General features: G+C 31.9%; 1 protein-coding gene across 2 annotated transcripts in view; it reads right to left on the bottom strand.

Annotated features, from left to right (window-relative positions):
- The window catches only part of LOC108768235 (putative ferric-chelate reductase 1 homolog), a 40,215-nt gene that overhangs the window by 10,970 nt on the left and 14,472 nt on the right, over window positions 1-14,773 (bottom strand). Inside the window, exons 1-4 of one of the 2 annotated variants that reach the window (XM_018518599.1) lie at window positions 7,384-7,487; window positions 6,865-7,184; window positions 6,198-6,289; window positions 1,667-1,826 (exon numbers count right to left, since the gene is read on the bottom strand). In XM_018518599.1, the coding sequence (XP_018374101.1) occupies window positions 1,667-1,826; window positions 6,198-6,289; window positions 6,865-7,182 (570 nt within the window). In that variant the 5' untranslated portion in view covers window positions 7,183-7,184; window positions 7,384-7,487. Of the gene's footprint in view, window positions 1-1,666; window positions 1,827-6,197; window positions 6,290-6,864; window positions 7,185-7,383; window positions 7,488-14,773 lie in introns of those variants that run through there. The other variant, XM_018518598.1, reaches the window with a different exon arrangement.

Raw genomic sequence — 14,773 nt, 5'->3', positions numbered from 1 at the left:
CTCTCTCTCTCTCTCTCTCTCTCTCTCTCTCTCTCTCTCTCTCTCTCTCTCTCTCTCAATTTTATCAATGTCATCCGATAATTCCTCAACTATTCCACTTGGCAATCCTCGAACGTGTGATAAGAATTACATCCATGGGAAACAAATAGGGAGTCATAAAAAATCTACAACACGAAATCGCGAATGGCCGCGGAAGTGAACGGTGAAAGTACATACATAAAGCATAAATTCCAGAATGTTGGTAACGGTCGCGTGTTATTGTATACAGCTAAGGGCCGTGCACGTATACATATGTAGAGATGCATAATTCATGCATTTGTGCGCATCACGCGCTGCTATATTTGCCTCTCAAATTTTTTACTTTCTACGTAATCAACGCATATTAGATATATAATGCGAAAAACGGAGATTAACGAGAAGAAATTCTTTCTATCGTATTATAATCGAAACTTTTAAAATTTTTGTTCATATAAATGATACAAACGGAAAGAGAACGATACAGAATCAGTTAAAGTGTCTTTTTATTCTAGACTTTTAATAGAATTTATATTCACAGAATTTATATCACACAGCTCAACGTACTCATTGTACGTTAATTAATTAAATCCATTTTATGTTATAAGTGATGTTCATCGAACGTAGATATGAGAATATAAGCATATTTTAATTGAGTCTGAAATTCTCGAAATTGTAAAATGTAGATTTATGAGTGTATTATTTTATTTCTCATTCATTAACGATGAATATTTAATTATTTATCTGACAAATATAATACACTTGGAGCTGATAATTTTAGTAATTAAAGTATCATTACAACCCATTCATGCGAAAGAAATTGGAATACCTTTTCACCCAACGCCCGTTTTAATCCGTGTGAATACAACGTATAATACAACGAAACAATTCAATGAAAACAATGAATTTTCCTGGAAGATAGTATCTTCCACACAGGAAAATTTTAATAGATTTTTTCATATAAGATTAACAAGCAAGATTTCTTATATAACATGTCATTAATAATAGAAAAATAAAGTTAGGCTTATTAAAAGATTCAATCCAATCTATTTAGCATTCGTTTGAATATTTTTTTAGGATATTATATATGCAGAGTCTCGAAATATAAGTAAATCAAATTTAAATTTAATAGATCCTTCAATAAATTTTATATTAATATTTTATTATAGAAAAATATGTCCCGATATTAACTATTTTTACAATTAAACTTTAAATAAAAATTAAAGTTTATTTTATATTAACTGAAAATTACGATTTTTTCATCTATTTTCTCTCTGTGACGTATAATTTGCTAGAAGCTGTTTATTTTCAAACCACTTCAAAATCATAGATGCATCGATATTTTCATGGAGAAACAAGCAATTATAGAGTAGAAAAGTGAAAAAAGAATAGTAAAAGTAACGTTCTTGATAGATTTTGAAATATTCTATATATAACAAACACAAGTTGAGTAAGTTCTTCGAATGCGATTAACGAGAATCCTCTGTACTCGGCGTCTGGGCCGGCTGCCACGCATCCCACGAGTAATATTCGCAAAGCCACACCTATCGGGACTTACAGGCCGCTTACAACGTTTAACACGCTGTAATACCACCACGCGCATTTACCTTATAATGGTGACGGCGCGCACGACAGGAAATATAATACTCACCGCATAACTGGCAGTGGGGCTGTAATAGGGCGGCGTGGTGGTTCTGAAGGTAGTGATAGGTGTAGATGAGGTCGATACCATGATGGACCGCTTGTCAACGGTAACTTTAGGCGACTCCACGCCAACCCAGTACGTGTAATAATCCTGAGCGAAGGTGGAGCTACAGAAGAAACAGGGTCAATGAAATTAAAGTGTACGGTAAAACCAGATTCGACAAAAATAGTAACCAACAAAAATAGAAAACCGTTTTAAAGCATACAAAACCAATATTATAAAAACGTTTTAATGATGTTATGAAAAATTAGATATTACGACATACCAAAAAAAAGATTTACTTTGTATTTCTATACAGAGGAAAGACACCGATACTGACAAAGGTCTCAAGAGACATCTCTTTATTATTTGGAAACTAACTATTGCTCTCTATTAATACTGATAAAAATATAATTTATTTAGATAATTAAAGAGTAAACATTCATAATTCATATATTTGTGGCTTAATTATTTCTATACAAAATTAAATAACAACAAATTCTACAAATGCAAAAATAAAATTCTTACAATTTTCTTTTGCACATTTCGTAGTTTAAATAATAGTGGCTATATTATTGATAATATTACATCGTTTTACATATTGGTAGTTTCCTAAGGCCCTTTTCACTATAATCTTTGCATGATTAATCGATAATCGCAGAAGTTCCAATAATGATTTAATAAATTAAAACTTGTCTCTGTTTCTCTTCTGACAAACTATGTTCAGTTCGTAATCGTGATGATTGAGTTAATTATCGACCATTAACCATTAGCGTTAATCAAAGTTGGTGAAAGAGTAAATTATCGTTGACTCCTATTGCCTGTACTGTATGTTTTATGTTTTTTCTAAATTGTTTTAATTTAAGGAGTCTATAAAAACTTATTAGTTTTTTGTTAATTTGTAATTTCTCATTGTAAATCAGTTTTATTTATATTTTTTCTTTTTCATTTTTTTGACAATATGATTCCGGTATACTTGTCTGTAAGGCAGATCATAAACTAACTTATAATCTTTATATAATATACACTGAAAGAAAAGATTGGTTGCTGCAGCAAATTAGATGGTAAAATATGGCATAGCTGCAATAGTCAATTTTTTTATTGCAGCAGCCGATTTTTAATTGCGCTAGCTTATCCGCAATGTAAGTATATATAAGATTTCGATAGACTAACGCAAGCAAAAATTGGCAAAAATTAAAAATGCTATATTCAGCCAATCTTTTCTTTCAGTGTAGATTAGTTTTACAAAAAGCAGCAGTTTTGCTTTAGAATCTTGTTTTCAAACAATATCCTATTGGAATTTAAGTTTAAGAAATATTATTATTGCTGAATGTATAATCATATATTTAGGAAAAAACTCTTAAAAAAGAAACTGTTGTTACATGTTTCCGTTTTGCAAAACAGCATTAACTTTTTCTCTGTGTACAGGTGTACAAACACACCCCAGGTTAATAAAAACGTAAATAAAAAGTTGCCGAATGGATAAAATTTCCAAATCTTAAGAATTCTGTGATATAAATGTGAATATTTGTACACAGAGAGAAAGTTAAATATGCATATAAATGGACAAAAAACATTTTATATCGAAATAAAAAGATTCTTAAAGAAAATCTTATGTATATTCAACTTCTATGTATTTTATATAGATAGCTTCTGTGAAAGAAAAAGAATAAGAATATGTGCAGGCATACTGTATCAGTTTTGAAGCTTATTTTGTTAGATGTTCATTTTTACAGTTTACTTATCTTACATAAAAATTAATGATTGCACAACAGTATTATAAAAATTGCTATATTATCTGATAGTAGACACTTTCTGATTTTATATTAATTTCTCTATTTTGTTTTTAGCTTTAAGTTTAAGAAACATTATTTAAAAATAAAGCGGTATGACAGTATTAGTAATCTTTTTATGTATAGATATATTTTTCATACATTTTTATATTTTTATATTCATTTTTTTTAAATTATAAAATAGCATGATTTTGTATTTATATATAGTTGTATCGTGTGTGTGTGTTTGTGTGTGTTAAACAGTTAAATTTTAATTTAACTGTTTTCATTGTCAAAGACCTCGAAATATTCTTGTAGCTGACTATCTAAAGCTCTAGTGTACAGATAAAAAAATTTACGTGTAATAGAGAACGTTTTTAATTAAATTGATACTATTATTCGTATGAAATTATTTAGATATGAAACACTAGACTTTTTTAACTTTATTTAATTTTTGGCGAAAATATGTCAATTACGTAAAATAATTGCATGCGATTTAAATTTAAAATGAATTCAGAGAAATTAATTTCTTTAAAACTAAAAATAGTGTTTAAATTTATGCTTTTTCTTTTATTTTCAATATATTAGAGTGCAAATGCAGCATATATTCGATGTGATATGTATACGTGGTACTTTATAATATATCTTAATAAGAGTTTCTTATATATCTTAGTGAGAGACTCGTTTTTTCTAATTTTCGATTGTCTTTCATGAAAATTAAAATGGATGTCCGGAAATTACAAGGCATGAAAACAAACTTAGCAATTATAAAGTTAATTTCAAAGTTTAAAAATTAGAAATATATAACGTTCTAAAATAAATTTTTAATTAATTTTTTAAATCTTGTTTTTCTTATGTAAAAGTTGTTAACATTATACAATAAGATTATAAAACTCTTGACATTTATTAATAGTGAGAGTTATTCCCTATTCATGCAGAACTATTAGAGCACATCGAAATACGAATCATGACATTAAACGTTGAAAATACTTTCATATAAATTCTCTTTTTTGTTAATACTGATTGTATCGAAATATATAATAAATATCAGAATACAAAAGTGGTAAGGAATTCCTGAACGGTACCGTAAAAACAAAATAAAAACTCGCGAAATAAGTTACGAAGTTTTAACAGGGGATCGCAGCTGCGCGTTCTATTAAACATGCATTAGTAACTCCGCATCGATTATTACGAGGAAAAGTTCATAAGGAATGTTTCACGCGTTTCTCGCACCGTTATGCCCGCACGAGCGCGTTGAATTCCAAGCACGAGTCGCATCCGCGCGTATCTAATTGTGATTCATAAGTGTGATACACTGCACCTCTACATACGTACGTATGGATCTGTATGTGCTTGTACGTGCACGCAACGGTTGAGATCAGACACTAGAATCATGACTCAACAATTAAGCCATTTTCAAACGTTGATATTTCTTATTCTATTTAAATTTTATAAATATAGATATTCAGCAACTTCGTGATTTTGCAAGCTCGGAAATAACAAACTCTTATAGTTTTGACGCAATCCTTGATGTGACAACAAATATTTGAATATCTGATAAATAATCTATTGTATTTAGTTTTATTAATCACTTGTATAGTTTTAAATTTGTGGGATATTTTAATTATAGATATAATAAAATAATTATAATAAAATAATTACTGTTTTTGCGGAACATGAATTGAGCAACAAATATATACAGTATACAAATTTTGAATAATATTCAGTAACATGTTTACCTATGGGCTCGAGGGGGTAACCACTTAATGTAATCGTGGGACAGTCCTCGAAATCATTATAAAATTCATATGAAATCTTTATGTATAATCCGATAATTACATATGCAACCATGATAAATCATTGTATAATATTAAATAAATTCGTATATTTTACCAAATGACTTGATATGTAGTGAAAAAAATTATTTGTAATGAGATGAAATCATATGATGTCATGTAATCTGTGGGACAATATTTCAACTAGTGGTTACCCCTCGTATGGGCTGTTATAGTTAAAGCCCTAGAGCGCCAAAACGCTAGACGCATCACAGCTTTAAAAAGAACAAAGAAATTAGACGTTAATTTAACAATGGCATTTATGGTGCAATTTTATAAATCGTTGGAGCAATAATTAGATAGAAACTGTTAACAGCTGTATACATACTTAAGAATGCGAGACTGCTGCCTCTTAAGTCTTAACAAGATATGATTAATGACATGATTAACATATTTGTCAAAATAGTATTAATAGTATCGTCGGTGTTTGTGACTCTAATCAGAAATATGTAAAGAAAGTTGTATTCATTAAAGTGGAAAGGGAGGGGAGCTAGATTGAGCGCTCGAAAATCACGAGCTCCTGGACGCAAATTTTATAAATGCGGACCTAATAATATTAAATATTAATTTTTCAAAAAAAGTCAATAAATTTGTTCTATACACATACAGTACAAAATTTGCAGCAATATCGCTGCAAAATCTCTGCAATATTGCTGCAACACACAATGTTGCTGCAGTGTTGCTGCAATTTTTGTGCAATTTTGTGCTGTATCTTGATACAGATTATATCAAGATACAGAAATTCTTCTGTGCGAGAGAGAGAGAGAGAGAGATAACTCATTCAAACTTCATTTAATTCAATGAAATTCATTTAATTCAATGAAATTCATCGTTAAGTCTCGTGGTTGTCGTGTATTAAAGTATAATTATTATTACGTAACAATTACTTACTTGAAGATAATGGTACCATCGTAATCAACTGGAGCCTCCCAATCGAATTCAAGATTGTGCTTCTGATTTTTGTTCGTATGAGTCACGCCATTCTAAACATAAAAAATAGCAAAAATTTTTTCAATAAAACGCACATCATTCGTATTTGCGAAAGGATCTCGATAAATGATTAAACCTTGGAAAAATCATTGAGGATAAAAAAATATTTGTTATATAAAAATAGAGTGTTCCAATGCATCATATTACCAAGAATAGTAAAATCGTAGAATTAATATCATGGAATATATATTCACTCGCAGAAAAATAGGCCTCTATAATGTTACAATGGTCCATTTTTTGCAAATTTATATAGTATAATTAAAAATAACAATTGTTATAATTGTTGTAACATTTAGAAATTAAAACTTCAAAAATGTGATGCAATATTTTATTTTTTCTTTTGAAAAATTGAAAAAATTCACCCAAAACTGAAAAAATAAAGTATATATTAATTCTAAAATACGAATTAAAATATTTTAATATTTGACTTTTCAATTATTCAATGTTCATAAATGTATAAATATTGTCTCAATGTTTATAAAAATATTAAAATCTTTTACTTTGGTATGATTTAAAATATAACTGGATAGAAAAGAGAGAAATAAAAATGTTATGGTGCAGAAAATACCTTTACACCTTGTGTGCATTCCACAATTTTCGCGGATTCGGGCAAGTTTATGAATTCTCCCACGTATTCACCGGTACCGATGTCCCTAGCGAGGATCATGAAGCCCTGGTATCCGAGACCCTCTGGACTTCCAAGGATCAGACGGACTCTACCTTGTCCTGCTGCGGGTAGTACCTGATAAGGTGGATACGACGATTGCGGAGAGGTGTTTTCATGACGTGGCGTCAGATCGAAGCATGTTCGTGGCGGCGCCCCATTGGGTAATCCCAGCACCGTTACGAGCACGCCGATAATCAGAAACAGCAATGGCTTAGGCATTTCTATAACAAAACAAAACAAAAACAGTTAAAGAATAAGCATAACGTAATAAAGAATACTAACGTAATATTTTTTGTGCTGTATTATATTTTTGTTGAAAAAAAGTTGATTTTAAATTAACCAAAAAATTCGTCATTAAGACAGAGATTAGATTTTTTTAAACATTTCACGTTAATATAGATAATATACATACATAAATACCTTTACACTGTTAGATTTAAATTGTTGTCAACATCACATTTGTAATTAACTTTGATGCATAGCCATAACAAACGTGAAAAAGCGAATTATGACATCATGATTATTCCCTCACGAGAAATAACGAGACAATCGGGAAATATCTAAATGAAACAACACATGTGTTTAAACACGAATGCAGACAATACGCGTTGTGTGTTTAATCAGTTTAATGTTCTCTGTTCATGTCGATGTTGAATTTATTCGATATGACGTAAACAGAAATGTGCATCTAGCAGCTATTCGTTGTTGTTTATTCATAATGCACATCTTATTCCTTTGCCTGTACCAGTAATCTCATGTGTAAATTTCAATTGCAACAACCGCATTTGCATTAGTAATTGCTGAACGATCATACAGAAATTGTAAAGATAATGATTCATCTAGTTTCATTTATGTATGAATATAAATTTTATTCAAATATAATCAAGTCGCGAACTGCAAGTCCAATGTTCAAGCTGCGGATATATATTCTTTAACATTTCCTTTGATATCTAGGTATTGCACATGCTTGTGCAGTGATTTCAGAAATATATCTAACCTCAACATTAATTATCAGTAAACAATCATAATCTTTTTAAAAATATAGGTATTTAATTTTTTCCTATTGTTCTATTAGTACAGAAGATGATACGTTTATTTTATATCTATAAGGACGTTGAAAAATTACGTATCTCGAATACTTCTGATATGTAGCATTGTAACAATCATTAATCGAATATTGAATCATATATATAACTTAGAGAATTATTGGCGATAAACCGACAACTTTTTATAATACGTTAAGAATGCAAGTTAATTGTTAATTACTCAGTCATGTGATAGAGTGAATCGAGATAATAAGAGATACTTAGAGATAATAGGAGATACGTTATTGAGATACTAATGAACGACGGAGTGAGGTAAGAGGAGTGAATGACTCGAAGAAACAAGCGCGTTCACTTGTGCACAGCCCACGCCTGAAAGAACTGACTTTCACCCTTTGGGAGTTTAACTCCTTACGAGATTCTTAGTTCGCGCATTCCTAAACGCCCCACTGCTACTAAAATATTCTCCATGCCTGCCGTTATGTAACACCGACTGACCCTCGCCATTGAATGCCACGCAGCCACGGCAATGCCTATTGCAGGAATATTTCCCTATATATCAAAGTCGAAACATATCGCATTAAAATCACTAGTTTGCGTAACATATTCGTTAAACTTAGCGTCTTATTACTACGTTTAATTATACTTTCCAGCGGATCAGAGTTTCAATTTTACAATTTAATACATAAGTTTTTTTAAAAAAATAAAAATAAAAACGAAAAGAATGTACTTAATAATGCATTAAATTTACAGATAAAATTAAACGGATATTTAAATTTAAATAAAATCTAGTTAATTACAATCAAACAATTCAATTCAAATACTATTTAAAAAATATTATATTTTAATCAGTAATCATATTTTGCATTAATACGAAAAACGCATTTTAATATCACAAATATTTTTGTACATATTTTTTCAAGATTGTATCTTACTAAGAAGTACTGTAGTTAGCAATAAAACGTACGTTCTTTACGTGGCGTTCGCAAATTCTTATAATTACAAAATATGCATATTTGAGGCAAGGTCGATCACTTGCGATAACTGTTAACCACACTATTTTGCACTTTCATAGTAAGCAACGACACACACACATACTCCGAATTAACCGATTAGAATTAGGTCACCCGCAATATATGTTGGTGTAAATTCATTGCAAGAAATTATGGATGATTGTCGTGTTGTCGAGCGCATAACTTGGTTCATTCATGAAGGAATTTGACGTTGACTTTTCAACGATGATTTAAAACGTAATAACTCAGACGAAGATTCTCAAGATGAAGATTCCTAACAATGATTTGAGAATTGCAGTTAATTAGCGTACTAACACAGTTATATAACACAGCAACTATTACATTAACAAAGATGACTATTTTTAAACATAACTTATATAGTCTTCACAACAAACTTTCGCGTACGCATTCTTTTTAAATATTTATATTATATGAAGCTATATTTAGGGTAAAAGCAGGGATTATGGAATAGCCTTTTTTAAATTAACATTGCTCCGATATAAATGCATATTAAGACTCTAAATTTTTACACAGAACTCTTGAGGAATATGTTAGCTACAACATCCAATAAATGAAAGTCGCCAAAATTTAAGTCCAACGTCAATATTAACAAAAAAGTCAAAAGTGAGAAAATGGGGAGGTCTAAAAAATGGGATGTAATATGGAATACCGATGAAATTTTGACCATAGTAATAAATAACACAATTAATGAAATCCAAATTTGTTTATTTATATAAACTGATCAAGAAAAATAAAAAACTGTTCAATTTTCACACACATTGTACAATAATACAGAAAATATAATAGCATCATTACGAACGTTATTACGCATGAGCAAATAAAAAATCGCAAATAAGCTAATATAGAACAGGGGTTACAAACTCCTATTGTTCTCGAGGTACCACGGTTTGCAGCGCCCTCACTGAGTGACAGGGCTCATGGATGAGAACTAACCTTTCTAGTGTGTAAGCGAGTGAGTGAGAGAGCGACTGTGCGAGTAAGTGAGAGAGCAACTGTGCGAGTGAGATAGATGAACGTCTGTACATACGGAACATGCATGCTTTATAATCTTTATATATTAAATATTTACACATTTTTTTGCGATTATTACCTAAAAAAAATTATAACATATTGTTTCATTTTTAAACCACACTTTATTACAAAAATTATATACAAGTACATGTATATCAATATATGTATTGTGTCGATATATGTATGTGTGCGTGCATGTGTGATGTGTTTGAACATATAAAATAGTCACATTGATAACACAGGCCCACAAAAAAAATGAACTTTAATGTCCATCGGCAAAACCATTGTATAATTATGTATTTTTTTCCGTTGAATCCGAATCCGGCATCCGTTTAACCCCAGCACGTCAGGTTCAAGGGTATTTGAAGGTCAAATCAGGGAAAACAGTAATAACCTATTCAAAATATCAACATTGTACGTTTTGGGGGTCGCTAAATCCGAATCCGAGGTCCATTCGGACCTTTGGCGTCGACGTCAAGGTCATTATAAGGCCAAACATGTATATTCTGCAAAAAATGAATTTTTAACCGCAGATTCTGAAAGAACAGACAATTTGACGTTCAGATATGATTGATATTTATTTTTTTATCACAGCCCTGAAGGTCATTTCAAGGTCAATGTCTGTTATTATATAGATATGGTAAATTGCAAAAGTATTAGACTACTATATTAATACATTTTGAGGCTAAATCCGTGGTTAATTTGATAATATCAAGTGCAATTCAAGGATATTTGAAGATCAAATCGAAGAATCTATAAATAATCTCGATTCTTCAGCTTGGTATAGATCTTTCTTCAGTTCGTCTATCAATCCCTTAACGTCGTGACAATATTTTGTCTTTGCTACTTAGTGTTTCCTGAAAATGATTTTACCGAACTAATGGTAAACTTTATTCTTGTACCGTTATATACTAACATTACCAAACTAATTTTACTAAAATTTCGTCAATCCTTTTTCTCCGGGTATGTATTCAAAACAATCGTCGATGGGACAGAAATATGATGGCGGACTATTGTTGGATGTTGAAAAGAGAACATATTGTGGACGGAAAGAAGCGAAAGCGGAATCCACTTCATAGATCATTTGAAGACAAAAGAGTAAGGAAAAGTAGAAAATCCTGAGTTTTGTGATGACTGACATTATTCCATCAGGTCTTGACTGTACTAAAATTTTTGGTAGGGTTGGCTCTCGATATACGGTACTCTGACTTCCTGATTAAATTACTTTCGACTCGCGAAATCAAAACACTCTTATATGCACATTTTTTCGCGATATGACCAAAGGATCTTCATCCTAACGATATAGTCAAACTGGCCCCGGATTCAGAAACAGTGACCGCAAAAACATGGAAGTACAGTTTCTTCTTCAACTCTCGCATTTTTTCTTCGATTTGACCTTCAAATACCCTTGAACCTGACGTGCTGGGGTTAAATGGATGCCGGATTCGGATTCAGCGGAAAAAAATACATAAGGATACAATGGTTTTGCCGATGGACATTAAAGTTCATATTTTTTTGTGGGCCAGTGTAATCAGTCACATTGATAACCAGACACATTGATAACCAGTCACATTGATAACCTCGTATCGTACTCTTCGTTACTTCATACAGTTTTAATATGGTGGATCACTCACACTACGAAGTTTAGTTCTATCCGTGAGACCTGTCACTCAGTGAGGGCGCTGCAAACCGTGGTACATCGAGAACATAGGAGTTTGTAACCCCTGATATAGAATACATACTGTAATCTAACTTAACCTAATCTGATCACGAATAAGTTGCTCTAACATGCATGGAATCTATTCCATATTCTCAACCCTCGATGTATTCCACATTACCTGCATGTCGTAATATGACAAATAAAGTCTTCCCGTAGCAATAAATAAGTTTGAAATAGCAATTAATCTGCATAATATTGTTCGTGCAACATTATTAAAAGCGTCTGTGCAATATAAGCATTAAAAAAACTTACCTTCAGTTTGTGAGAACACTTTATAGAAAAAGCTGACGAATCTTCTGACGTAACGAAAATGAATAAATGTTAATTGTAGCAAAACGGTTGGTTGGGCCGAGTTCATTGTTTGTTATGACATGTTTGGTAACAGTTGCAATAACTTTCAACGATTGCCGCCAGATTGCAATGCTCTGTTTAAAAAATAAGCCACTATTCCATATTAGTAGCCTATGCCATAATCCCTGATTTTACCCTAATTGGATCGTATAAGAACGGTAAATTGATTAATTTAATGTTAATTGTTAGGGTTTTTAGTTTTTAATTTATGTTTTATTATTATATAGAGGAAAGCCCCCTATTATGAGATAGGCGCCTAATATAAGATAGCGGCGTTTCTGCTAAACTAATAAACGCTATCTATTGATTCCACCATGAATTTATTGCTCTTAGATTGAAAATTGTTTAGTAGAAAATTCATTATTAAATCATGCTTGTAGTCATCGTAAAAAAGATTTTAGAATTTGGATATCTTTAAGTTTCATTGAGATGAGCTTTTAAACGTTGTTTATTATTTAATAAATAAATATTTGGCAATAAATTCTTCATGTAGTGATAGAATAAAGTCGTACTAGTAGAAAAATACGGGATATGTTGAATTGCTTAATCACAGAAGATCAATTTTTTATATAACTATTGTTCGCATATCATTATTTACACAAACATTTACAAAAATTATTATACATATAAAAACTAATATAAATTAAGAAGAAGAAGAAGAAGAAGAATATAAATTAATGACTTTCTACACTGTCAGATATCAAAGGAGCACTGGTAACCTAATTTTTTTAGTTAAATATAACATTTTATTATTTTTGACTTTTTTATGTACGTAAAAATGTGAATTCATTTCTGTGGTTACTTTTAAAGTAAATAACATCCATATTCAATACTAAAATTTTATTCCGACCGACAAGAATTAAACACTAAGTATAAGCATATTCAGGCCTATGACGGTCGAAGCTAGATCTGGAGACACTAGTAATATCTCGGCGCTAAGCTGCGCGAAGCGACACTGCCGTGCCTCCTTTACGCGAACCGACGAGTTGCGGCAGATCGAGATTATCGGATCTCAATAACGGCTGAACCGATCGCGTTCTATGTATGCTCAATCGAGAGCCACCACACGGATTGTGTCATAAAAGTGCTTTTATTTTTTTTCTACGTGCCCTACGAGCGGAGATATCGCGACGCAAAGTTCAGAACTGCTACTTTTTCAGTCCATTTTTCAGATACGTCGTCCTTATTGTCATTGTCATTATTGTCGTCGACCAGGAGAAAATGTCCTTCTCGTTTTTTCGACACTAGAGGGCTTTTGACTTAACCTAGCGATGGCAGCATTGCACATTCGAATGTGATCAACCACAGATGACGGCGGTGATAATCAACGATGGCAACATTGTCACATATACGATGTGACGTGCACGCGGCGCATTATTATTATAATTAATTGAAATTAAAATAAAATTAAATTAATAAAATAAATTATAAAATAAAATATTAATTAAATAATTAAAATGAAATATCGAGATTGTTGAAGATCTAGGTATTTACCGCGTCGAGGAAGAGGGTGTATAGATATTCAGGAATTAAGCGTCTAGGTGTTCGTCGTCGAGGAATTAAGCGTCTAGATGTTTGTCGTCGAGGAAGTGGGTGTCTAGGTCGAAGAAATGGGTGTCCAGGTGATCGCCATCGAGGAAGTGGGTGTCTAGGTGTTCGCTATTGGGGAAATGGGTGTCTAGATGTTCGCCGTCGAGGAAATGAGTGTCTAGGTGTTCGCCGTCGAGGAAGTGGGCGTCTAGGTGTTCACCGTCGAAGAAGTGAGTGTCTATTAAGGAAATGGGTGTTTAGGTATTCGCCGTCGAGGAAATGGATATCTAGGCGTTCGCCGTCGAGGAAGTGGACGTCTAGGTGTTCGCCATCGAGGAAATGAGTGTCTAGGTGTTCGCCGTCGAAGAAGTGAGTGTCTGGGTGCTCGCTGTCGAAGAAATAAGTGTCTAGGTGTTGTCTACATGTTCGCCATCGAGGAAGTTGGTATCTAGGTGTTCGCCATCGAGGAAATGAGTGTCTAGGTGTTCGCTGTCGAGGAAATGGATGTCTAGGTGTTTGTCTTCGAGGAAATGGGTGTCTAGGTGTTCGCCTCTCATTCTGACAGGTTTGACTCTAGATAGCAAGAGGTAAATGTGGCATTTAGTATTAACTGTTAAACTATTTAAGTTAGAATCTGTCACATCGGTGGAACAGAGGAACACGTATGAACACGTGAGGCTAGAATAAATATTCTCTGCTGTTCAATTAATATTATCTTATAAAATTTGTAATAACTTTTATTGTGCAATATTCTTTCGTATGCAGGTTTAAGAAAGTGTCTGCAATGCAGTAGAAAGCGTGTATATGTATACTTGAATTTAAAAGATAATGATTTATTTTTATGGTAGTTTTTTCATTATTAAAAACATACAATAAAAAAATAAGTAAAGGACTCTTATAATTCAAACATAAAACAATATGTAAAGAACAATTAATTAGAAATATATAATATAAAAATGAGTAAAAGACTTATAATTCAAACATAAAACAATAAGTAAAGAACAATTAATGCCCATTTCCACCAACGTGAATTAACTTTAATCTCGGTTCAATTTATCTTTAGAATTAGAAAAAGACGAAGAGCAAGTTGAACCGACATTAAAGTTAATCTACGTTGGTGG

Source organism: Trachymyrmex cornetzi, unplaced genomic scaffold, assembly GCF_001594075.2.
Source record: "Trachymyrmex cornetzi isolate Tcor2-1 unplaced genomic scaffold, Tcor1.1 scaffold77, whole genome shotgun sequence".
NCBI classification, from domain to species: Eukaryota; Metazoa; Arthropoda; class Insecta; order Hymenoptera; family Formicidae; genus Trachymyrmex; species Trachymyrmex cornetzi.
Note: the sequence above shows the minus strand (reverse complement) of the source record. Positions and strands in the feature narration are given on the sequence as shown.